The sequence below is a fragment of the Necator americanus genome, chromosome IV (assembly GCF_031761385.1).
Source record: "Necator americanus strain Aroian chromosome IV, whole genome shotgun sequence".
NCBI classification, from domain to species: domain Eukaryota; kingdom Metazoa; phylum Nematoda; class Chromadorea; order Rhabditida; family Ancylostomatidae; genus Necator; species Necator americanus.
In genome coordinates, this window is record NC_087374.1 from 21,271,808 (window position 1) to 21,296,735 (window position 24,928).

Sequence of the window (24,928 nt, forward strand, 5' to 3'; positions counted from 1 at the left end):
ATATATATATATATATATATATATATATATATATATATATATATAATGTATGTATGAGTACGGTCGTCACTACTCACTGCTTCTGCTCAATACTGGTGCGCTTTTTTACCCGTATTTTTAATGTGTTTGTGTGCATTTTTGCATTGTTTCGTGTGACCTCATAATATATCGATAGATTTCGATAATATAATAAAACTTCATTGATTTTTTTTTCCGTAAAAGTTAGGATCTACATGTATGTCCGCATTAGTTGAATATTACTGTCGCTAGTGAGTGCGGCTCCAAGATAACGTTGTAGTAAAGCATGGGATTTTGGGCCTCGTTTATGGATATGTTAGCTGACGATTCCTGCAAAGCTTCGTATTTCATCTATTTTCATGCGTACTGAGGGAGTGCGTATTTCAAGTTGTTGGTGTTTTCCGTTTTAACAATACAATAATAGTACCGAAAGTCGTTTGAGAACTGTTAGTCTAAGAAAAATAACCTACCCTGTTTAAATTGACGAGAACTACAACCTTATAGCCATCCGGGGTAACGAATGCGACTTGTTTAACTCCATTTGGTACGGAGTTTTTAAACGTTGATTTGATTCTGCTTGAGTCTCGAGGCACGAATTTGCTGAAAATAGGACCACTTGGGAGTTCTAAGTCCCACAGAAGACCTACTCATGTGTGTTTCCGAAAAAAAGTATGCAATTACATCAGCGATTTTACATTTTGACAGGCCCACCTGAAATGTCCCATCGCGTACCACATTGGCTGTTTATAATACTCCTGCTTTGCAGCATTTATGATTATGGGCGAGTCGACATAGTTTCCCACCCAGTTGGGGCCACCCTGCATGTCCAAACAAATATTCCAGTCTGTCCAACCGGATACATAGTTCGATATGTCCTAGAACCCTAATTTTCGGAGACATGGAACGTGACTATTGGGTCCCACAGAGAAACTCGGATTATACCGCTATAATGTCGTTTACGTAAGTTTCAGCGCGACCCCAGTCTCCTAGATTGGGTCTGCCTTCCAGAGGTTCAAAACCATTGCATGCCTGAAGTAGGATTTTTTCGATGCAGTGGAAGTATGTAGCTAAACCGCAAAATCCGAAGGCGGGATACCACGAATCTGACGTGGCGAGGGAGTCCGCGGGAGAGGTGAGGTTGTAGATTGCGGGATCCTGGTGGTTTCGCTCATCTCATCCTAATCGTCGTAAAAAGTAGTGTGTAAGACGATTTCTGTTCCGCGCCACCCTTTTACACGCGCTGCATTCAGTTTCGATCCGTCTAAGATCAGGGGTGTCTCCTCACCAGCGAATTCAAGTAAAACGAAGAATAGGCTGCTGAGGGTACCGGAATGTGTGCATAGTAGGTGCGTTCTAACGTACCTCGTGGGAACTAAAGCAGTTCCCACGCCATTTTCTTTACGACGATTACGAAAAGATGAGCGGAAATACCCCGGTTCCCGCAGCTAGGGTAAATCATGTAGCTTAGAGACGGTCCTGCTAAAAACAACCCATATAATCAATCTCTTCAATGCAGCTGCTCGTAAAAAAAATTAGAAAAGTATATGGCAACCAGTTCTGTAGAGCAAGATTTACGCTATAGAATATTTGAACTGCCGTTCTTAAAAGCCTTCTGCGGTTTTTCTTGTGAATGTTCTGATGGTTGAGAAGTTGTGGATTTTAGCAAGTTTCCCAGGTATTTCCCAATTTACTTCTAAAAGAAAAAGAGGAATCTGAAAAACTAGAAGAAGAACGTTGTACAAAGAACTACGTCTATAGCATATTTCAAACTGGATAAGTTTTTGTGAGGTAAGAGCTGAGTTATTGAAGTACACACATGCAGCCGAACCCCACTTTTCCTTGTTGTGCGGCGGCTTCGGTGGTGCGATTGAAAAGTCCGACGTCGTCATTTGACAGCAAATCTCCTTTTAGAACGAAACAGAATTGTACTGCAGCAAATTTGCCGTGAACGTTGTCATTCAGCAATTCGTGCAGCCTACTTTACCCCAATTTCACCCCTATTTGAAGCTGCAGATGCCCATCCTTCGAATTGTATTGACGTCGAAATTCTTGTTTTTTTTGAGTGAAGATATGAAAAGTCATTGTTCGATGAGTGCATGCTCCATTGACTTTTATACTTGAATGCGAAAATGCACCTCCTACGTACATACGCGATGCGCAACAAACCCAAAGATTGATTCCTTACACCTTTAATAAAAGCGGAGCTGTATTGCTTTGATTTCCGCTGGGCCTCTAACCAGAGCACGTGTCAGCTGTCTCAGTAAATAAGCTGATCCTTAGTGTACTGAAGTGCCGTAACGGAGGAATGCCGAGGCAATGTGCAGGTTATAAAAGACATGAAATCTGCCTCCTACGGTCTCTTAATATTCAACACGAAGCCACCTCTGATACATCTGTTCGATATGAAATAATTCCACAGAAATTTGTAACGCTTAGATTCGATAGTTGTGAGAGGAATTTAACTTTTTAAAAGGACTAATGTCTTTAGGTAGTTACTTACACTTTAAATGATTTATTTTCCATCTCATTACCTTAACAACGTCTACGTATCGTATGTCCCACGTATCTTTTTGCTTCGATGTCATCTATAATTTGCCATATTTAGTTATATTTATTTATTTATTTATATTCATTTACTTGTTGGTTTGTGCTCGTATTAGAACGGCAAGAAAATGCTGAGTTGTCCATCTTCAAGCTCAAGGAATGTACTGGTTCCATTTCCAGAACTACTATACAAAAAAAAGATTTCTTTATCACTTTGGGGATTTTGTCTCCCCATCTATTTTCTCCAGACATTATCCCTGATACATGCGATGAATATAACCCCTCACGTTCCCCCATTGCCTGCACCCTCTCCTTCTTTGGACCTTCCTGTTGGAAAAATCTCAACATGCGGTTGACCCTGCCTGCAATTTACAACTCCATCTCCAGCTTTTTCCTCGGATTCCCCCACCATGTCAGATTCGTGGTATGCTTTTTGTAAACTTAGAAAACCTCAGAAGCCAAGATAAAGTAATCAGGATGGCGTTGGTGAGTTGTTGTGAGTACTGCTGCTGGCACTTCTAGATCCTCATACCAATGTACAGCAATGCCGGAGACGTACTTGGCAGCTTCGGTGTCGTTTAAGATCTGCATTTGGGTCGAGGTTACATGGTTGCATCTATTTTGAATCCATAAAGCAAAATAGGCTTATTTCTAGTTTTTATATCTAGTTAAATTACAACAAATGTCAATCTTTGCTTTTCGCCCCGAGAAGGTTTTCTTCCTTTAATTAATTTGTTCATAGACCTCATTAAACTTACCGTATCAGCCCATTCCGGAAGGTTGTATCGTTGATCATCGTTTACCATTAATTTGAGATCCTTAGCGTACGGAGATGATTTCAACGCAGGACCTAGTTGATTTTTGACGAAATCTCTAAACGAATAACACTTTTTTTTCTTGACTGGAGACTACTTTCTGAGCAATCCACCTACCTCTCCATAGCAGCACTGAAATACATGGTTTGCCAGCCGTAGTCTGGATTCAGGCCGGAAGTCGGTTCGTTTTGTACGGTGAGTCCCCAGAAATCGATGCCGTTTTTGTGGTATTCTTCGAAGAATCTACAAAATTCCATTATTATCGGCATCTAAGGATCTAGTTGGTCTCTGATTTTTACACAGGTCGGAGATAAATAGAAAAACTAAGCCAAATCACTTACCTTACGAAGTAATTAGCCCATGTTTGGTAGTACTCGCCTCCTTCCTTTCCTTTAAGCACACCTCCACCCTTCATGTGGCCGTTGCTCTTCATCCAAGCTGAAATAGTGGATTTTAGCCTTTCCGTGGATATGGTGTGTAGTGTCGTGAAACTTTTAAAAAGGTTATTCGTTTTCAGGAAAATTCTCCATAAGCTACTAGAATTTCCCTTCTTTTTCTTTAATTTTCGCAGTTGTTACTGTCATCGGGGTCCAAATCATAAGTTTTTTTTTTGTGAAACAATAGGTTTGATGCTCAGCTGCATTTTATGCCGCAAGCTCTATATTCGATTACATTTGAAAGGGTTCGTAGAAAAAGTTCTTGAAATGCGCCTCCAGAGCAGTACAAAAAAGGAGGCAACAACAAGACGATAAAAATAATCCCACTTCTTATACGCCATCCTTGAATTTCAGTTTTTTTGGACTTAGCAAACATCTCTTCAACAAACCTGGTGCGCTCCACGGAGAAGAAAAGAATTTGGTCTTGTTCTGAGACAGTTGCTGCGCCTGGATTATGTAAGGAATCTGCAAAATAAAGGCCTTATTCGACTGTCTACGAAAAAAAAAACTTGACTAAAAGTAGATTCTATGGATGACGTAAGGCGCTTTATGTGAGAACCAAAGAGGGTGAAAATCACCAAAACTAAAACTAAATGGAGGCTTATTTTGGAGAAAGAAGATGAGAAATGATACTAAACACTACTACTAAATATACACTTTACGCACAATTCTTAAATGATTTATCTACATGGTAAATAATTGAGGAGTTTCTACACTCAGGTGCTTTGCCAGTTGTTTGCTTTGCCAGCGTGGGATAATTCGTCTCGACGGTAAAAATTTGTAACGAAATGCGTTTTTATACAACGTTTCAAATATTATACCGAACTGAAAAAGTTGGTGCTCTTGTGCGAAGAAGCTATGAAAAGGTGCAGACGGTTTACCCGGTTAGTGGGTGATTGGAAGCAGCAGTCAGCTGGAAGATTCCTAGAAGATCGATTTCTTTTGATCCACTTGTATGTGACAATAACAAAGTTTCCAGAGGAATCTACAGGCAATGCAGTAATCACAATGTTTGAAGTTGAACGCTGCTCTTAGAGAGCTGTGTACATATCTACATTGTGTCATTCTGGATGAATGGTCTAAGGTGCTGCGTTCAGGTCGCAGTCCTCTTCGGAGGGCGCAGGTTCGAATCCTGCGGATGACAGGAAGTTTTCTTTCGCTTTGCTAAGTCGCCTTATTTGTTTCAGCATCATTTTCTTCCCATCACCATCTCTTAGTTTACAATCCCTTCTTTTTATGATTTTTTAGAGCGATTTTCAAAAAGGCTGATTTTTTCGAAACTTACGTACTTGGATACTTAGATGGCCCGTCTTCACTGGACGTGCGGGCCCCAGCATCTCTTCCACTCGTTTCTTTCCCTCGCCATTGTCATCCAAGATGTTCTCAAGTTTCGTGAGTGACGTTGACGAGGTCTTTGAGTCGCATCCAGCTGAGCTCTCAGCTGGTCCATCCGTAGCGTGTAGCGAACAGGTCATCCCATCTCGTTGGCGGTCTCCCTCGAGGGCGTTTAGCATCTCTTGGGATCCACTCTAGCGTTCTTTTAGTCCATCTATCGTCGATTCTTCTCATGATGTGACCGGCCCATCTATGTTCTGCTTTCGATATACATTCCGCTGGGTCGCGAAGGCGAGACATTCCTCTTAAGTCGGAGCTACGAAGACCGGCAAGGTGTTGTGTGCGCCGGTTAAACTTCAGGAGACATCTCTCAAGGCCTCTGTGGGTAGTAAGTAGCTTCCTGGACGTGGCCGCGGTGTCTGCCCACTTCTCCGCTGCGTAACAGAGTGCTGGAAGAATGGTCGAGTCGAACAGATGGGCACGAAGATCTTGGTCCGTCACTTGGTCCGTAGCTTCCCTGACGGCTGTGAATGCTGCCTCTGCTGCTCTCATTCTTCTATTCAGTTCTTCTTTCATGCCGTTTTCCATGTTCATAGAACGTCCGAGGTATACGCATGACGAAGTTTCCACGATTTGGGAGCCTTCAAGTTGTACTCCTCCGTCCTCGCAGTAGACGTTCTTCATGAACTGTGTCTTCTTTCTGTTTATTCGCAGTCATATTCTCTTCTCTGCTTCGTTCAATTCGTTGAGCTTCATTGATACTACTTGAAAAGAGAACGATGTCGTCCGCGAAACAAAAGTTCGAGAGAAATCTTCCATCAACCCCTTCTATGCCCTTTCTTCCCAGGAAGGTGATTTCATTATCCATTGCAATGCAGTCGTGAACAGCTTCGGCGATATAGTATCGCTTTGTCGTACCCCCTTTCCAATGGGTATGGTGAGGGAGCGGTGGAAAAGCTGTATCTTCGTGGTGCATCGATCGTAGCAATTGGCTAATGTCTTCACGTACGAGGCGTCTCACACCTGGATCGACGAGCGCTGACAGTACTGCATTCGTTTCTACGCTGTCGAAGGCTTTCTTATAGTCGACGAAGGTTAGAACAAGGGGCAGGCAGTATACCCGGCAAACCTCTATGACCTTCGACACGGTCTGGATGTAGTCCACTCAGCTGAACCCCTGGTGGAATCCAGCTTGTTCTTCAGGCTGGGCTTCATCCAGCGTCGTAGATATGCAAGTGAGGATGATCTTGGTGAATACTTTGTATAACACGCTCAGCAAGCATATCGGACGGTAGTTCCGAAGGTCCTCTCGGTCACCTTTCTTATGGATAAGAACGGTTCGCGAGGTCTTCCACTGGTCTGGGATCCTTTCTTTCTGAAGATAGGATGTCATGTGCGCTGCTAAGATTACATGAAGCGGATGGCCACCAGCCTGAAGAAAGTCTGCTGATATAAAATCAGGTCGGGGGGGGGGGGGGGGGGGGCTGTGCCAGGATTCATGCTCTTGATAGCTACTCGTACTTCCGAAGAGAAAATCCGTGGTGGAGCTTCATCAGTGGGGATGATCGAGATTGACACAGAAGTTGATGAACGGAAAAGGTTCGAGTAGAACCTCTCCGTAATGATTTCTATCTCACGAAGAGAAGACGTGCGAGTCCCGTCTTCGCTCAGCAAGGCTGCTAGCGGAATATTATATTCGTGGAGATCCCTGCGGTGCTTCTTCAGATTCCTTCTTCTCTGCGCTGCTTCCAGAATCTTCTTCTGCCTGTATTTCAAAAGATCCTCCTGCAACGTACTCCTGCAGTTAGTGTTTGTTTTCAATGTGCGATGCATTCGGATCAAGCCTCAAAGCCTTTCTTCTTTCCAACAATTCCTTGGTGGTCTTCGAAATTCGATCCAAGTTTGTCGTGCGCGGCTTCGAGGCACGCTCAGCGCAGGTTCGTAATCCTCCGAGCAGCAGCTCGTAGTCCACGCTTGGGTCCTCCTCGATGTGCCAGTCAGCTTGGGACAAGGAGTCCTCAAGTACGCAATCGTCGTAGACGACTTTTTTTTCTCCTTCGTTGCCGATAGCAGATGTTCTTTTCCACCGTGTGGCTAAGTCTTTTTTCGCACGAAGGAGACGGTGATCAGAACCACTACAAAAGGATGGTACTACTGAGACGTCAAGTAGACACCACCTCCGGTTGGTGAGTATGTGGTCGATCTCCGCACGAGTCGCGCCATTGGACGATTCCCATGTCCACCGACGATGATCTTTTTTCATGAAAAGAGAGTTCCCATGAAAGAGGCGAGCGGCGGACAACAGCCCGGCGAGACGATTGCCATTTTCATTCCGGTCCCCTAGTCCAAATCTTCCAATCCTGTGTTCCTGTTCTGTGGCCTTTCCTAGTTTTGCGTTGAAGTCTCCGACAACGAATTTGTAGAAGGACTTCTCGTTGCGGATTCCTTCCTCCAGCTGCTCGTAGAACGCGTCCAATTTGGATTCATCAGCTGCTGATGTTGGTGAGTAACAGTAGATGATACTGATGGGGTTTTGGCGCAGAGGGCGGAGGCGAAGAATGGCCAGACGAGGTGACAGGATCTCGTGAGAATCGACAAGATGGACGACAGATGGGTGCACAAGAAAACCAACACCGCCTACATTTCGCTACGGAACCTTCTCTCCACGAATGACGAGTGTACCGTCATTCATCTGTCGTACGTCGCTCCTTCCGCATTTGGTCTCCTGCAGAGCAATCACGTGAAATTTGACACGCTCTGCAGCTCCGAGAAGGGCATGCAGGTCCGCGTCTGTGGACACTGTTCTCGCGTTGTAAGTACACAGTCTGAGACAGTCTCCAATGCGAGTCGTGCGTGTGCCGGCTTAGTTCAGCACCAAAGACGTTCTGAGCAAACTGAGATTTGATCGCCTCTCACTGGTCGCCATGCCGTCCGACGTCCGAGACGGCAGGGCTCAGTGCGTAGGGTACTGAGGCAGCGCATATGCTGGAGTGGCAAAGAGACTTTTCCCCAAACTAAGAAGCCAGGCCACGGCGAGCTTAGCTTTCACCACAGGTCGTCGCCCAGAGTCACCTCTGCGCCACTATGAGGCGGTAAACCGTTGTGGAGGATTTTTTTTTTCGAAAAGACTCAATTATTCATGACTAAGATATAATAGTTAAGAAGCATGACATAAGTAATAATCGGAATGAAAATACACCTTGTATTGGTAGTCTTCGACAGTCAAAGAGAAATTAGTCAGGCTGAAATCGCCGGGAGTATCCGCATAACTGTATTCATGCGTTGAAAAATCGGTACTAGCCATTGGCACCCGTCCAATGGTGTACTGCAGACCTAAATTCCTACAGCAAGCCTAAAAAACTTGTTTACAAGTATTCGGAAACGTTCTTACCGCTAGACCCATAATAACCTTCGAGGATGCTATCCTGCATAGATTTTGGTAGCGAACGTAGATTAATGCCGGCTGAATCAGTGAATGCACCGCCAAAGCCGATCATTTTCTGGAAAGTGGCTGTGAAGTCCAGAGTGAGGAGAGTGCCGTTTTCTGGAAGATCAGGAAGTTTCTTCTTTTTTCTCGCAAATCTTCTTCTTTCTATGGGCTATTAACTCACCTGCCCTGTTAGCAGTTTGTCTCAGGAAGGATCTATCGAGCCGACGTCCAGCTTCGTTTGAGTAGTACACGGTACCCTCACCCAGCCGAAGGTCACCCAGTGGAACCACATTGTCGCAGTAGGTCGTGTTGCACACACATACCACCTCGTTCTTTTTGAGGGTGCGAGCCGCACATGGATGATAAGCGAACTGTCCTGGATGTAGAAGAAAGAAGAACTGTGAATGTGGAACAATCAGAAAAGTACTCGGTTGTACTTTATACAGACATTTTTGCTTCTTTCTGATAACTTTGACTTAACAGGATGTTTACCTTTGACATGCGGTCTTCCTAAATTAACTAGGGCCGAATAACGTTCACATATACCAGGGTCAAAACGACCTGAAGGCCACTGCACTTGTGTTGTGTGGAGCCGAGCCAGCGCTCTTACTTCCTACGAGGCATGAAAACGTGCCACGTACACGAGCACAGGCATACGCGCTGTATCTGCCAGTGAGCGGAAGAGACGGCATAAGGGGATCATTGATTGTCCGCCCACTCCCAGACTCCCAGACGCGTACTCGTGTGCCCTCATATGTGATACGTTTTCAGGTGCCTCGTAGGGAAATTGGATCAGTGGGGCCGTTCTCTTTGCTGTTTTCTTTTAGGAAAATCAAGGGAAATTGAGCGTGATTGAGCTCAGCTCTTGATCTACATCGTTAGCCCTATTTCTTTCGTGGGAGATCCTAGTGCCGTCACCTTCATGCTGTGCTGCCTTTAATCACAACAGGATCACCATAGGGATGGATTATTAGTTTTGAACCGATTACACTCTCGTTTACATAGTAGCATGCAAAGTGATAAGATCGTAAGATGAGAGTATTAGGATCCAATAAAATCCGATAAAGGTAAACAGTGACAAAATGTGCACTGATCTGTTTACCACGTGATACATCAGTCAATCACCGTCTGCGACCTCTGCGCTCACCGTGCCATCTTTCATGACATGTTGATGGCCATTTCAATCTTACACTGGTCACACAATAACGGCTTTCGCAGGGCTTCCTTTCGGCAGATCAAACCACTTTTCCTTCACATTTATTTTCTCCGAAAATGAAATGGTTATATTTTTGAAATTTTTCAAAGAATTCACTGCATTCCTTTTAATTTCTGTCTCTACGTAAAGAAAAAAAGAATTTTTATCAAGCGGATATCACAGATCCAGATGGGAAACAAAACAAAGCAACCACCATCAACTCGGTCCCCTTCTTCTTGTCATCTCAAGCAAATCAGAAAGAGTTTTTACCTTAATTTCTCTTCCAATCATCATTTTTCATAAATTTCTTCACTTTATTAATCTTCTTAGTCATAAATAGTACATCATCATCACCTATCTTCCGTTGCTTTCAATTTTTCGTTGCTCCTTTGTCTATTTTCTCCAAAACTATGCAATAAAACTGTGTTGCAATCGAATTGCGCCAATTATAGCTAGAACTGAAGTTCTAGAATTACTTCTATCCATACATGTAGCGAAAAAAATGGAAAATAATTACCTGCAACCAAGTGAGCGCATAAAATGGGAATTGCAAGTGTTCGCCACATGGCCCACCCCTGAATCGAAGGAGCACCTTTGGCCATTCTTATCGCCGTTCTTATCAAATAAGTTGACTAAAGAGCACGAGCTGTTATTGTTACGACCCACAAGCGTATTGATAAACTTTGATAACCCTGGAGATGGGAGAACAAAAAGTAAAAGAAATAAAAAAAAAGAAAAAAAAAAGAAGTGGTTGATCAATAAATAGTGTATAGGGCGGAAAATCGAGACTGGTTTTGAGAAATTTTCTTCTTGAAATGCTCAACAACTTAGAGGCAGCATACCACGAATCTGAGATCGTGCAGATTTCAGAGTATCCGTGTACAGGGTCGTAGATTATGGAGACCGGGGTGGTTCCTCTCATCTCTCTCTGCATCACTGCAAACAGACGCCTCCGGAATGCTGTTTTGTACGACGCAATCTATTGCAACGCCCCACCCCTTGCGCCGCCTCCGCCCTGCGATTCGTCGAAAATCGATACGGACTTCCCCGATAGGCAGTAAGGGACGCTACGCGTGCAAGGGTGGCGCGCTGCAATAGAAGGCATCGTACAAAACAGCATTCAGGGGTCTGCTTGCAGTGATTCAGGGAGAGATAAGCGGAACCACCCCGGTCTCCATAATCTACGACCCCGTATACGGATACTCCACCTGAAATCCGTACCACCCCAAATTCGTGGAATGCTGCCTTTAAATATTATAAATACTCACAAGAGAAAATTAACGTTAAAATACATTTTACACGTATGGGGTCATCAGAAACACGCCTCGATTTTAGGATAATTATTTGAGTACTTGAACTTACCTAGGTTTTATTTTATTTAGTTTTTATTCATTAATTAGATAGTTTTGAGACTTGAAATTCTTGAACCAATTTTTCCAAGAAAATGTGAACCTTTTTCAAATTTTGATGCTACCAAAAACTTTCTAGTCACCAACATGGCGAATTTGGCATTCAGTAGGTTTCTCACATCTTGTCATTTTTTGCGGAGTCAGGATCCCTGAAAAAAATTCAATTCGTGGATTTATCAACATGGAACATTGTGCAGAGCGTATCACATTAGCTAGCAGTGGAATTCATGCAAAACGAGAGGTTAAGTCCTTACTCGCCTACTTTAGTCAAGACCGTTTTTTTAAAAGCATTTTTTCCTAGCTTATCGGCGCCAATTTGTGGCAAACATAATTCATTCACGAATTTATCACAAACCGATGGTCGACTAATAGCGCAAGGAAGCTTTTCTTTCATTTGAAATTGATTTTGAGAGTTATGCTATTATTCAACTGTTTTTTTATCATTTCATATTTTCGTTCCGATTGCACTTGAACTCAGTTTTAATCGATTTAAGTGCCGTGATTCCTCGCCTTGTTATTCTAATTGGAGGAGCAGAATGCATTTTTCAACTAAATAGATTGATAAAAAAGAAATAACATATAAATATGAACAATAATTACGAACAAACGCATGTTGCTTTGCGTTGTTGCACAACAGCACCGAAACTGTGGAAACAGTAAATCTAAGTAACTCTCGAATTCATCGAGAAGTAGAAAAACTTCAGAGCGCAGTATGGATAGCCTTCGTGTCGAATTCGATCATCGATCTAATCTTGTTCGGCGAATTCGTTTTGATTTTCTTTAGCTGCTTGACATTGCTTGGTATTGCGGATCATTCAATGTTGATGGAGAAAAGAAAGATCACCACATTTCTTCCTAATCTTTTCTTTCAAACATGAAATTTGGGGCACTCTTGATTTTTACTTACTTGTCCGTGGGAATTCGTGTCGGACTAACTATTTCGTACTACATATTATAGTAGATTATTTCATGTGCCAAATGTTTTTTGGAGCTATTGTATCATTGTGCTCATCTCAAAAAATAAAACTATGTGCGCTTTGCAGTGGAGACTTGCAGAGATCACACTTGATATTTCCTGTGGGCGCTTTAGCAAATTATTGACTAGATCATATATTAGGCAGGATCAACTCAACAAAATTCTTCGAAATTCCGAGAACATTCTGATAGCCGCCGGCAAAAAAATCCTAGATCGTGTTCCATCATCAATTATTATGGCTTTGTCTCTCTATAAAGCGCCTTTCTATGGATCTCTCAAATGGCTCTTTTTTTCGTATTTTTTAAAGTTGGAATTGACGTAGTGATTTTGATCACATCACTACCATATCTGCTTCTTCATTCATTCATTCCATTCATTTCATTCATTCAATTCGTTCATTCACTTACTCATTCGTCCATTTATCCAACTATTTGTTCATTCATTCACTCATCCAATATTTCATCTATTCAATCAACCATTCGCTCAACCGTTCATTCATTTATCCATCTATTCAGCCAGTCATTCATCCATTCGTTCACTAATACATTCATTCATTTGTCCGTCTGTTCACTCACTCACTCATTCGTTCGTCGATTCGTTCATTCACCCATTCGTCCATTCCACCACACGCAGCAAATGTGCGCTGAAAAAAAAGAAAAGACACTGCTGTGTCAAGATCGAAGCAGGATTTCTGCGCCTTTCTTCTTTTTCTGCTTTTTTTTCTGCTTTGAAACCCTCATATTAGTCTTTTGCTGGGAGGAACCTTCACAGCAATTTTTATGACATTAAACCACTCATTCAGCAAATAGCTTTATTGAATAAATATTCATTCAAACACACCGTAACCCTGAACGAATCCCGTAATACTGTTGCGTTTTTGCCGAATCGTGCTAATATCTCAATTGTTGAGCAGAAAAAAAATGTGTGGTAGCTCACATTTGTCCAGGAAAGGGAATCTGAAATGGAATATTTTGTTTAATTCAGCGGAATCAAGGGCAAAAAATTCGAAAATTTGTAAAAAAAATTCAGTTGTTGGGTTTCAATGAGTTGTGGTGATTTTTTGCTTTAGTGTGTTCTATTCTTTGTTACTAGATTTACGAAGTCTTCTCGACGCTTTTTTCTTTTCAACTTTTCATGAAAAAGAAATTTCTCTACCTTTGCCAATAATCGAGCAGAGATCTCCAATCTGTGATGAATACTGGGGAAAACAAGTCCCACCTAGAAAATTGATGAAATTCCTTTTCGGAGAGCAGCAGTACAAACGCAGCAAATGCTGCCTGATCCAGTCAAAAAAAAACATGCCCTTTCGTTTGTGTCGTGACCACTCTTTCGACCAAATCGATTGGTTTACAGTATCCTGAAGTATTTAGAACACTTAGTGTTTTTAACGTAAGTAGGGATAGTTTGTACTAGATTTTCGAATTTATGAATTGTATTGAGACAAATCAAGTTCTTCTTCTTTGCTATATGATCCTTTACTTCTCGCAAATTTCCCGCTTCACGTAAAGTGAGCCTAAAATTTGTTGACATAACTGGCTTGAATTTATTTCAGAACTGTACTTCTGGATACTTCTCTTTTGATCCACCGAACGTCCCTTAATTTCTGATCCTTCATTTTCATCTTTTCATCTATCATCATCTTTTGAGAAATCAATTCCGGAAATTTTCTTCTTTTTAGTAATGACATTTTAGGAGCTCCCATAGGACGATCCCACAGAGCAAAGTTTTTCGGCCTTATAGCAATTTATTTCATTCATTTCAATACTATACATTTTGGCTGGATACTTCCCTTTTGATCCAGGAGGCATTTCCTACCTTCTAATCTACAATTTTTCCCTTTCAGCAATGCTTGAGATTGAATAACTGTGGAATGGCTCACGCTGTCTCACCTGCTACTCTCAGCAGCATTTCCATGTTCGGATTCTTTTGAGTGCTGTTTCTTCATAGTTTTACCGAACACTCTACTCCGATCGTCCTTCGACGGTGAAATTTCCCACGCTACTCGTGGGCTAGCGAATGGGTCAAACGGGACCCTGTAAAATAGGCTTAAATCTATAGCTTATTCTATCGTTGACACATTGTTTTACCACGACATTGAGGGTGTTGAGACCCCTCACGGATATGAGCGAGATCACGCTCAATTCTCCCTACTTATCCGGAAAAAAGCCCCCAAAAACAGTTTTGGCGCTTTTTTTCCACAATTGTTGTTCACTTACGAGTGAGCACACAACCAAAAATCTGCTGAATTTGTGTGTCGTCCTCAATGGCAGATGCAACGCGTATGCTTGCTCTCGCAGACGTTGTAAGGTGTCTCGTAGGAGGTAAGGAGCGACACGATCCTTTCACTTACCTTCTCTCTGGGTAACTAGGAAGGAAAAGGAAAGGAACTGTTCGCGAACTACGTCTCTAATCCTCTGGTACTCATGAAGAGATCCTAGCACACTCCATTCCATGGTTTGCTGCCTTTAAGGGTAACGTTGTTGTCTCGTCAGGAAATTTGGTCATGGCTAACTGGTATGCGTAGATTGGAGGACTTGACGAGACTTATTTTGTCTTTTGAGCTTTTGCAGTTTTATCTCTAATCTACGTGAACTCCCCACTTTCCTTTTCACTTCACTGCTGCCGAAATTTACTCCATAAAAGTGTGTCGCTCTCAAATCTATGTGTTTATTCAGATGTTTAAGTAGATGGGTAAAAAACATGAGCAGCTTCTTCACACACATCAGTTATACCGAAATGTGTTTTTTTTTAGAATACTACAGATTTTAGCTTTCCATATTAGTTGACATAGTGCTGAACAGACCCATCCCAGAGACAAATTCAGATCCTTGATTAGAATATCTCGAACGAATCGATTTCGTGATGACTAAAATTTCGAAATGTTCGAGACTTGTGTCCATCGGTGATGGACGCCATTCATAGTATAGCAATGAAACCGAAACGCTCTTTCTTTTTTCGTCTTTTTTTTTTCAAATATTCAGAATCATACTACATTTCGCGGTCCGAATATTTCCTTTCTAGAGGTCTGTTGACCACAAAAGTCCAGTTAGACGTTCTGTTTTGTAACTGCTATTGATTTTTTCCAGAAACATTCCATGCATCAGGTGATGGAGAACTTACACCGTCGCGTCTCGTTCCCGCACGATTTTTCTCAGCGCTCTTAACGTGTGTGCTCGTCCTTGAACCAGTAAGTTGTTCAGTGAATCCACAAATGCGACGCAGATGGAAAAGAGGGAAAGTATCCGAGTCATCTGAAACTTCTGCCTTAGACGATTCGTGTTCTACACATAAGGGGCGAAGGATAAAGTCCTACATATATTTTGCCACAATTCCAGTCGCTTTTCTTCGTAGTGGGAAAATTGTTGTTTTCTTTCCCTGGTCTGAATGGATGTTAAGGATTCAATCTGAGGAAGGCGCTGCGTGCTAAGACGGTGGAGAAATAAAGAAGAAAAGCGACACAGAAAATTTAAATATAGTCATTGTGGTATGATCATACACAGTACAAAGGGTTTTCTTCTAATTTTTCAAAATTTTGCCTTCTTATCTTTAATTATAAAGGGAAAATTAATCGCATGGAGATTCCAGGAGACTGGAGAACCACATCGGTTCGCAAATGTGCAGAACTGGTTGCAAAATGTAAAATTAGTTCCAAATATGAAAGGGATTGTAGAGTTATATGATTCTTTTTGATATGAAGACATAACTAATCTAACGTAGACCGAATAATTTTCGAGAAAAAAAGTCAGAGAAATGACAGAAGTCCGAGTGAGGGAGATCTCTGAAAATTTCTAGGACGAAAAAGCCTTTATTACGAAATGGCTTGGACTTTACCTGCGAAAACGCAGCGAACAGCATGCTTTTATAGTTTCCCACAAAGCTGTAAGCATTTCTTGGAGAAGCTGGTTTCCGTGAGAAAATACGAGTGGGCGGAGTCCACTTGTTGCTATTTTCGTTGGGATGAGACCCGTCAAGAGCAAATAAACACAACGACTTGTACTCATGCCAAAAAAGCGCTGCGCACTTCTGCAGCCTTGCAAGCTCTGCTGCAAGCGCTCCAGAGATAGGATTTTCTCTTCCCAGCACTTTTAGAAGACCCAAAAATCTGGTGCATTTTTTGTTCTTTTTTATTTCCTGGATGTCCATCCACAATTCAGTTTCCTTCGGACTAAAGCTTTATTTCGAATTTTTCTGGAGAAAAAGTGGATTGCAGATCAAGTTTAGAGTGAAAATCGTCATATTTTACTTTTTTCCATTCAAGGAATCCTTCAGGGATATTGTTCAATCTCTTCTTGCAAAATTGATTTTCCTTTTTATCACTTCGAAGTCGCAAGGTTTGTACACTTTGAGGATTTCCAGTTGAGGATTCCCAGATCGTGCGTATGTGTGAGTTGTACTTCTAAAAACTGACACTTTTGTTGCTCGTTATTTTTGGTTCTGAAATTCTGGTGAGCAAATTTTTGAAAGCGAATTTGAAATGTTTTTGAAATGTTCGTTGAACTAAAGGAGATCTAAGAAATAACTTTTTTATTGCAGATTTTTGAAAGACACCAAAGTCTCTATCGTCCACTCGGTGATGCCTCGGACTGATGCTTTATTTAGGAACCTCCTGGGACATTGACCAGGATGAGATGTTCGAAAGTTTTCTGGCGGATTTCTTTCGAATTTAATTAAAAAGGATTTCAAGAAGCGGACGGTTTGATTTTTCGTCTTCGAAAGAAGGATTTTTTTTAACAAAAGGCTCTCCGAGATAGACTCTATTCTTTGTTTCTTGACAATTTCTTCCTGATGCAATCGAATATGACGTAAAATTCCCTCTCAAAAGTCCATCTTCACCGAAGTTCTCTTTCAGATGAGATAAGCACATCACTCTTTTTTCCCGCGATTTCTCCTTTGTTGGTGATTTGCACAGGAAACAACAGAGATGCGCAACTCAAACAATGAGAAACAGGATCGTTCGGGAAAGGAAACGCCAGGAATCCACTGGAGTGGATGGAAGGTGTGGGCTTGAGGCATTCGAGAAAATAGATCGGATATCAAATAGGAACTAACCACTCTCTGTGCGAACGTGTACGGGATGTCCAGCCCCAGGATCTACAGTCGATTCTATTAGATTCGTTCGATTGTGCTAAAACATTCACAGAAATCCAATAGCCAGCTGTGCGATTGTGCAGGAGTGCCAGTTCATTTCTTTGCTCAAAGGAGAAAATTTCAACGAGAAGAAACAGCTTTACTTCTTGTAGTGAACAGCAACTACAACGCACTTAACATAAAGAGGAGAACATGGTCGTGAAATAGCGAAGAAATATTTCCCAAATGTATTTATCCAATTTCTGGGAAGTGTTTTCGACTAGATTTCTACCCGTCAAAGCAATTTGAGGAGCTGATGAGCATGACATCGTTTTTAAATTGCAACATCTTCCTTACAGCTATAATATCAATTGTAGGGAATGTACCGATCAGAATCTAAACAAAAATTTCCGCTACAAAACTTGGGAACAAAAATTAAACATTGAGCCAGTTGGAAACACTTGGCTCGACTTTCCTGAATTTCTTTTTAAGAACTACCGGATTGAACGAGTTTCACATCATCTGAGGTTTGTACCATGTGTGCAAATGTAGGAGTTGACCTCCCGAATGCGCTCCATTGTCTAGGGCAATGATTTGGGCCTGACATCATGATAATTCCTTAAAAAACTAATTTTTGTCGAAATAAAACTTGTAACCTGCTTATTATTTCATTCTTCTGACATCTTAAAGGTACATAAATGAAGAGTAAAGGTTCTTTAGATCTTCTGCAGTCGCAAAAAACTGCAAGAACTTCCCACATATCGTATATGATAAAATACAGTATAATAATACATACAATACAGTATCATACAGTATATGAAATAATGCTGGAAATATTAAGAGGCTTCAAGGCTTTGTTCTCTATATTTCTTCTCATGCTCCATTATCTCTGTCTATCTTTTCCATTTCTGGTAGACTGCTCCATAATCTAAATATCCGCAGTTTGATGGAATGGATAGAGAATAAGTCACGTTCCGGTGGATTTCGCTGGGAAGTTCGTATTTGGAAACCACGAAGACACATTGGGCCCAGAAATGGACCTATTTCCGCTGCGGCGCTAATTGTTGGCGCGCGGCGGAAGTTGTGCGAACGTAAGCACTTCACGAGTTTGCTCAGCAGTATGAGATCGTCGGTGATCACATTTCATTTATGGCAGTTTTCACACCGCGCATCGTCGTACAGGTGAGCGCCGACTTTCCCTAAGCTACTATCTGCTCCATAAAAAAGTTGGTGAGAGCACATTCCACGTACGATCCTAGAGATGCTTCACTATACGCAAGACTTTACGCAGACGCGAAACTCTTATCACACATTTCCAGATTGCATCCAGATGCTTCCTTGGCTAGTATTCACCCTGATCTTCAGGGTTGCGGCACTATCTCAGTCCGATGAGAATGAAGAAGAATGTATTGATAAGAGCCCCTATTGCAATACTAATGACTGCACCGTTCGACCTGGCTACGCCCTGGAGTACTGTAAGAAGACGTGTGGAGATTGTGAGCGTACGTGATTATCGCCTGTAATTTTTTGGCTACTTCCAGAAAGGATTCTATTCGTTCAGCGTTCTGCCACAATTCGCATTTCGTTTCCTGTAAAGAGTCGAGAAAACCAGAATGCGATTCGATGCTGAAGGATTACTGTCCGTTGCTGTGCGGTGCTTGTCGTCCAGTCAGAAAGAAGTCGAGCAGGAGAAAAGGTTTGCGGAAGTCACTAATCTGTTATCTGGAACGCTCGGTCGTTCTCCATTCTCAACGTTATTCTCCTCCTAAATTTCGTCTAAAAAGAGAAAAGAATTCAGACGTGAAAATTACGTGGAAATTCCACGTATAACTTTCGCGAAAATTCTCCGAAAAGTTTCTTCGAAAGACTTTCCCGCTTTACGAACAGTGCGTTCGGCTGCATAGCGTTCTTGTCATTTCAGCAGCAAGTAGAGCCCCACATTGCTATTTTATGACAGAGAGAAAAAAATTAGGTAGAGAGTGTATGTTTTGCTTCCTTCGTTTTTTGCGAAAGTTTTTTTGCGCTATCAACATTTTGAAGAATATATGCCACTTTCAGGCTCGAAGGTGTTCTCTAAAAAACCATTAAGTGTTGCAAGCCTTGGATCATCGCCGAAACTGCCTAATTTTAAAGTGTTCCCAGTGAATGCGTCGATGAAACGTACAAGTACCGTAAGTGATTTTGTTTTGTTCATCAAAGTCGTTCTGCCGCCTGAAAGTACTGTAAAAATATAAATTTCTGGCAGAGATTTCTCTGAGTAACTTCAGGAAAAACGCGTGATATTTGCAATTAATGTGTTTTTCTACAAGAGAAATGAATAAAAAAGTAGAAGTACAATACCGCTACTAACTTGTGTCCCAAAATCCGTCGCCGACGGATTAATCCGTCGCAAACCGTCGGAATTCTTGGAAGTGGCCAAAATTAAATTTTGAAAGTACCATTCGAAAGTAAATGAGCTGCTGATTTCAAATATTCTTCGAGAATTTACTTTGACAAATGTGGCCGAAAACCGGCAAAGTTTCCTCAAGCCCCGTTAATTACTTCACACCTCCGCAATCCTTCCATTGGCATATCCCGCGGATACATCTCCAGGAAGGAAGGGGTGTATAGGAGTTCCGCTTATTTCTCGAAATTGGACAAAATGTTTATTAAATCCGTAATCAGGAGGTTATTTAGAGCATTTTGGTACCCCACATCATATGTTGGTCCGAAATTTCCATTCTCTTCAGAAATTCACGAAAGTGCTCCATCGAAGATTAATAAAAAGCCATTCTTTCCAAGCTGGAAAAACCCGGAAATTTATCAGCAAACAACTTGTACTTGATAATAGTTTATATTGTAAGTTTCTAGCTTTGAAAATGTCTAGTTTTTCCAGTGTCAAACTTACAACATTACTCTATTTCGCTATTTGGTCCAATTTTTGAACAGCTGTCAACAGCTTAGAATGAACGCTTAAGTCTCGCGATCCGGTACTTGCCTAGAACTCTTCTTCCTTTACGAGAAGTGAATTAGGCGCTAACCTTGGATGACAGTTGGTCATGGCTTTCGAGTGACCAAATTGGAGAAAATTTCGTCTGTTTTCACAAAACAGAAATTTTTGCAGCCTCTATGAATTTTTTCAGTACCTCAAATACCCGGTTCTTCTCACAAAAAGACGCTCTTTCGAATGATGTTGAATTCACTTTTATTTACAAACTTCAAATTTTCAACACTGACTCCGCCCTTTTATAGAGCAGGCGATATTCTATAGCTGGAATGGTTATCGCGGCCCAGGCACGGTCTGCCAGGCATCTCACACCTTCGCTAGGTGACTCCTCTGGCGATTCGGCGTCACAGAGAGACAATAATGTTTGAACATAAATGAAGGGTGACGAGAATTCTACACAGTTCTTAGTCATCGGACCATACAGCTACTTCAGTTTATGGAGGAAAAAATCGGAACTTTTTAAATTTTTGAATTTTTCGTGTCTTGCAGTTCAATTCGAATAATGTTCACTTCTTCTTTTTCTTCCCTCTCCTTTTCTTTTTGTTTTTGGTTTAGTTTCGTCAGTCATTTTCCTTCCTAGCCGTTTCAAATTATCACTGCTGTTTTTACAAATAAGAACTGTGTAGAATTCTCGTCATCGTTCATTTATGTTGAAACATTATTGTCTTTCTGTGACGCCGAATCGCCAGAGGAGTCACCTATCGAAGGTGTGAGATGCCTGGCACACCGTGCCTGGGCCGCGATAACCATTCCAGCTATAGAATATCGCCTGCTCTATAAAAGGGCGGAGTCAGTGCTGAAATTTTGAAGCTTGTAAATAAAAGTGAATTGAACATCATTCGAAAGAGCGTCTCTTTGTGAAAAGAATTAGCTATTTGAGGTACTGAAAGAATTCACAGAGGCTGCAAAAATCTCTGTTTTGTGAAAACAGACGAAATTTTCTCCAATTTGGTCACTCGAAAGCCATGACCAACTGTCATCCAAGGTTAGCGGCTAATTCACTTCTCGTAAAGGAAGGGGAGTTCTAGGCAAGTACCGAATCGCGAGACTTAAGGGTTCATTCTAAGCTGTTGACAGTTGTTCAAAAATTGGACCAAATAGCGAAATAGAGTAATGTTGTAAGTTTGACACTGGAAAAACTAGACATTTTCAAAGCTAGAAACTTACAATATAAACTATTGTTGAGTACAAGTTGTTCACTGAGAAATTTCCGAGGAGATTTTTCACAGCTTGGAAAGAATGGCTTTTTATTAATCTTCGATGGAGCACTTTCGTGAATTTCTGAAGAGAATGGAAATTTCGGACCAACATATGATGTGGGGTACCAAAATGCTCTAAATAACCTCCTGATTACGGATTTAATAAACATTTTGTCCAATTTCGAGAAATAAGCGGAACTCCTATGAACACCCCTTCCTTCCATGGAGATGTATCCGCGGGATATGCCAATGGAAGGATTGCGGAGGTGTGAAAGTAATTAACGGGGCTTGAGGAAACTTTGCCGGTTTTCAGGCCACACATTTGTCAAAAGTAAATTCTCGAAGTATATTTGAAATCAGCAGCTCATTTACTTTCGAATGGTACTTTCAAAATTTAATTTTGGCCACTTCCAAGAATTCCGACGGTTTGCGACGGATTAATCCGTCGGCGACGGATTTTGGGACACAAGTTAGTAGCGGTATTGTATACTATAATAGAAGTTTAAATCAGAAGAAGCGACTGTGAAAAGTTTTAGTGCATATAGATATCTAGTTAAGTAAAAACCATGAACTTAGTATTTCATAGTTATTAAAAACAGTTTACTTTCAATAACCATAAATTTGCAAACGACGTCAAGGATGCGTCTCTTGTAAAGAGAAAGTCAAGTGCAGCAAAGAAAGAAAAACCCACTTAAGAGCAAAACTTGGAAAATAAAAAAATTATTGGGCGGAATATCGATTACGTTGATGCAGAATTGGCCATTTGTTCGTTTCTTTCCAGGTATCCGTGATTTCTGCCACCACAAAACCTTCTGTTTCGTTGAATTACACTTCTGCAGAAGTTCCTGCACAGATTTTCAGGTATATTTCTGTTTTATCAACTCAATGTAAAATCGCCTGAGCTTTTCTTTTTCGTTCCAGCTCCCCACCCGAAGAAGAATCTACGTATCCAGATCCTTTCCTGGAAAATCCTGTGGATCCGAGCAGCGCACCCATAACTATTGACGATTACTTCGCTGAAATAGAGATGGGATCAACAGCGGAATCGACTCCAACTGGTAGTTGAGATATTTTTGTTCTTTTTCTGAAGGTTGAGGGCTTCTAACAGCTTATTTAGAGAAGAGAAAGGGCGCGTATTGATTGGGAACTGGAAGTGATAGAAAATTGTAGCTGTATTTTACGTGGTTGTGATTTCGATTGCAGATTGTTGGAATTTTTCTGAAAATCGGCAGGCGCCAATGCACTACCTTTGGATAAAAAAGTGTGACAGAGAAAGTTTTAAATAAAATATTTGAATGTCCTACAGAACTCAACGTAACCCAAGCGAACCTCATGTTTCCACCTGAACCGATGAGGATTCCATCCAATCCAACACCAAATCATAGGCAAGTTTTTCTCAAAAACTGCCCCGATTATTGACCAGTGAGTGAGGGATCAATCTATACGTCTGAATCCAGGCCACCAACACGTTTGCGACGACCGCCGAACGAAATCGCTCCTACGGTGACATATGCATGGCCACCGATGCAAGCGTCGCTGAACCGCGGATATCATCCAGCTCATCCTCCTTCTCAACTTCTGCTTCCGTATCCACGAAATCCGCAACCGCATCCGATGCATCCGTTAACGAGTCCGGCTAACCCATACAATAGTGGATTCTACGCTTCACCAACGAAGAGTGCCTTTATGGAAGGGATCCTGGAGCCTCCAATGGACTTTGGGAACTTAATTATGCTCTTAGGTGAGAGGACTATCCGATTTTTCCCCAGTATTTTCCACATTTCATTTTCTCCATTCATATTTAAGGTTGCCATGACCGAGATCCAGTAGTTTGCTCAAAAATTAACGATGAGTCCTGTTTATCCAGACCTGGTTACTACCTGAAACTGTGCCCGGTGAAATGTAGGAACTGCACCGGTAAGGTTCCCTGCATAAATGTATTGCTAATTTGCTGCATAAATGTATTGACTGCAACTGCGCCCCGTCAGGACTACAGTGTCTCGACTCAATTAAAATCGACTGTTCCGAAGTGCAGCGTCTTGGTGGATGTAAGCTGCCCACGGCTGCTGAATATTGTCCCCGTACTTGTCGGCTATGTACTGTACCGTCCGCAATTGCAGGTGCGTAAGTGACCACCACAGCGTCATCAATTCATGAAGTCAGCTGCGATCAATACTCAGTATTTCTCTTACGTTAATCAATAATCAATATTTCTCTTACGTGCATAGAAGTTGCAGATAGCCTTCCGCCTTGCAAGGATGAGCTGGAAACTTGCGAGAACCTTGTGCAAAGTGGTGTTTGTGAGCATCCGTACAGGTAAGAGCTTAGCGAGCTGCGACGAATGCGGGGAATGTTTATTCTGCCGCTATTGTGCTGCTATTCCAGCAGAAGGACTATGCGAATCTATTGCGCCAAGAGCTGCGGTTTCTGTCGAGAACCTCAGTATTATATGAACGAAGCACCGTATCAGATCTTGGCTAACGATAAGAAGCGATTGTGAGTGGAGGTTCACCTTTTTCCCCTTCAATTTAGGTTACTCAGCAAACGTACAGTAAATTTATCTTTTGTGACTCCCTTATTCACCAAAAAAGCTCTTCTCTGTTCTTTTTCTTTGCAAAATTCAGAACAATATTTCAGAAATTTGAAGACAAGAAATCCTATTGGATATGAACGCTATCGCTCGCCATAAATGCTGTTTTATTCCGTCGTTTTTGTATTTCTAAGAAATTTATAGGTAAATAGTACGGTTAGAACCTGTTACCTAATGTTCTCAGCAGCTGTAAGCAGCACAGTTTTCTTTTACCTTTGTTATTATTTCACTTTTTTGTAACTTCTCATGACAGTGTTCATTGTAGTTCTTGATTTCTTCTAAGATTTCATACTTGTAATTTGATTTTTGCGACTAGATTTGGTTTGTTGAGTACGTCAGTTATAATCTAAGAAAGAATTGAAATAAAGCTAAAAGCACGAGTAAAAAATTAGAACTGAGGGAAATGTGGAGTGAGTTACAAAATCTGTAATCCCGCTTATTTGTTGGTGTCGTCTATTTGCCAAAGCGTGGAGAGATGTCCATTTTTTGGCCACGCCCCTCTACCCAGCAGTAGTCTCTTCGGAAGCTATATCTCCATTGGTATTCTGCTCATCTGACGCTATTTCCTTTTTCTTTGCTGAATTTCTTTTCCTGTTATTTACTTATTATTTTTTCAATTTCCCTTCTTTCAAGTTTTTGCACAGCAAATGCGTTTTCCCCTCTTTAAGGAACGGTAAAAATAAATAAAACAGCGAATAAACATGTAAGTAGATAAGGTTACCGTTCTCTTCTTCCGCTCTTTTCCCGTTGTTTCACAGCTTTCCGTCGGCAAATCTCCATGGGTATTGGCACAGGTTGTTGACGTAGAACATTCCCGGTAATTTACTCCTTATCGATAGCCTGATGTCGCTGCTAATTGCAGTGCTTGGCGTTTCACTCATCAACGACAATACTACTTTGTTTACCAGTTAATGTTGTTTTTGCGGC

The 24,928-nt window shown here is 41.5% G+C and overlaps 5 protein-coding genes across 8 annotated transcripts; 1 reads left to right on the forward strand and 4 right to left on the reverse strand.

Annotated features, from left to right (window-relative positions):
* Nucleotides 1-246: 246 nt before the first annotated feature.
* Nucleotides 247-5,328, reverse strand: RB195_002184 (uncharacterized protein; the record flags this gene model as incomplete). 2 transcript variants are annotated; one of them, XM_064199321.1, is made up of 10 exons in its annotated part: nucleotides 247-348; nucleotides 489-618; nucleotides 730-893; nucleotides 961-1,047; nucleotides 3,013-3,147; nucleotides 3,321-3,435; nucleotides 3,495-3,620; nucleotides 3,719-3,815; nucleotides 4,204-4,279; nucleotides 5,104-5,328. In XM_064199321.1, the coding sequence occupies 10 exons, from the start codon at nucleotides 5,326-5,328 to the stop codon at nucleotides 247-249; spliced, it is 1,257 nt and encodes a 418-aa protein (XP_064055202.1). The 2 variants fall into 2 exon arrangements, with proteins under 2 accessions (XP_064055202.1, XP_064055203.1); XM_064199322.1 differs by having other exon boundaries at nucleotides 5,104-5,151.
* Nucleotides 5,252-5,833, reverse strand: RB195_002185 (uncharacterized protein; the record flags this gene model as incomplete). The annotated part of the gene is made up of 1 exon (XM_064199323.1): nucleotides 5,252-5,833. The coding sequence occupies one exon, from the start codon at nucleotides 5,831-5,833 to the stop codon at nucleotides 5,252-5,254; it is 582 nt and encodes a 193-aa protein (XP_064055204.1).
* A 481-nt stretch (nucleotides 5,834-6,314) lies between these two features.
* On the reverse strand, nucleotides 6,315-15,410 carry RB195_002186 (uncharacterized protein; the record flags this gene model as incomplete). 2 transcript variants are annotated; one of them, XM_064199325.1, is made up of 15 exons in its annotated part: nucleotides 6,315-6,581; nucleotides 6,671-6,947; nucleotides 7,018-7,786; nucleotides 7,832-7,974; nucleotides 8,066-8,134; nucleotides 8,347-8,482; nucleotides 8,541-8,693; nucleotides 8,761-8,955; nucleotides 10,292-10,349; nucleotides 11,271-11,332; nucleotides 13,000-13,056; nucleotides 13,096-13,115; nucleotides 13,315-13,377; nucleotides 13,462-13,516; nucleotides 14,049-14,073. In XM_064199325.1, 15 exons carry the CDS (start codon nucleotides 14,071-14,073, stop codon nucleotides 6,315-6,317), a joined length of 2,349 nt encoding a protein of 782 aa, XP_064055205.1. The 2 variants fall into 2 exon arrangements, with proteins under 2 accessions (XP_064055205.1, XP_064055206.1); XM_064199324.1 differs by lacking the exons at nucleotides 6,315-6,581; nucleotides 6,671-6,947; nucleotides 8,066-8,134; ... (2 more) ...; nucleotides 13,315-13,377; nucleotides 13,462-13,516 and adding exons at nucleotides 12,739-12,802; nucleotides 13,549-13,672; nucleotides 15,280-15,410 and having other exon boundaries at nucleotides 6,954-7,786; nucleotides 7,851-8,034; nucleotides 8,349-8,482; nucleotides 14,049-14,192.
* On the reverse strand, nucleotides 14,181-17,764 carry RB195_002187 (uncharacterized protein; the record flags this gene model as incomplete). 2 transcript variants are annotated; one of them, XM_064199326.1, is made up of 6 exons in its annotated part: nucleotides 14,181-14,192; nucleotides 15,280-15,410; nucleotides 15,473-15,539; nucleotides 17,209-17,250; nucleotides 17,554-17,585; nucleotides 17,725-17,764. In XM_064199326.1, 6 exons carry the CDS (start codon nucleotides 17,762-17,764, stop codon nucleotides 14,181-14,183), a joined length of 324 nt encoding a protein of 107 aa, XP_064055207.1. The 2 variants fall into 2 exon arrangements, with proteins under 2 accessions (XP_064055207.1, XP_064055208.1); XM_064199327.1 differs by lacking the exon at nucleotides 15,473-15,539 and having other exon boundaries at nucleotides 17,209-17,284.
* Nucleotides 17,765-18,346: 582 nt separating this feature from the next.
* Nucleotides 18,347-24,100, forward strand: RB195_002188 (uncharacterized protein; the record flags this gene model as incomplete). The annotated part of the gene is made up of 13 exons (XM_013442619.2): nucleotides 18,347-18,408; nucleotides 18,592-18,728; nucleotides 18,788-18,922; nucleotides 19,285-19,397; nucleotides 22,193-22,272; nucleotides 22,333-22,469; nucleotides 22,718-22,796; nucleotides 22,869-23,152; nucleotides 23,218-23,328; nucleotides 23,400-23,531; nucleotides 23,649-23,727; nucleotides 23,797-23,907; nucleotides 24,049-24,100. The coding sequence occupies 13 exons, from the start codon at nucleotides 18,347-18,349 to the stop codon at nucleotides 24,098-24,100; spliced, it is 1,512 nt and encodes a 503-aa protein (XP_013298073.2).
* Between the last annotated feature and the right edge of the window lie 828 nt (nucleotides 24,101-24,928).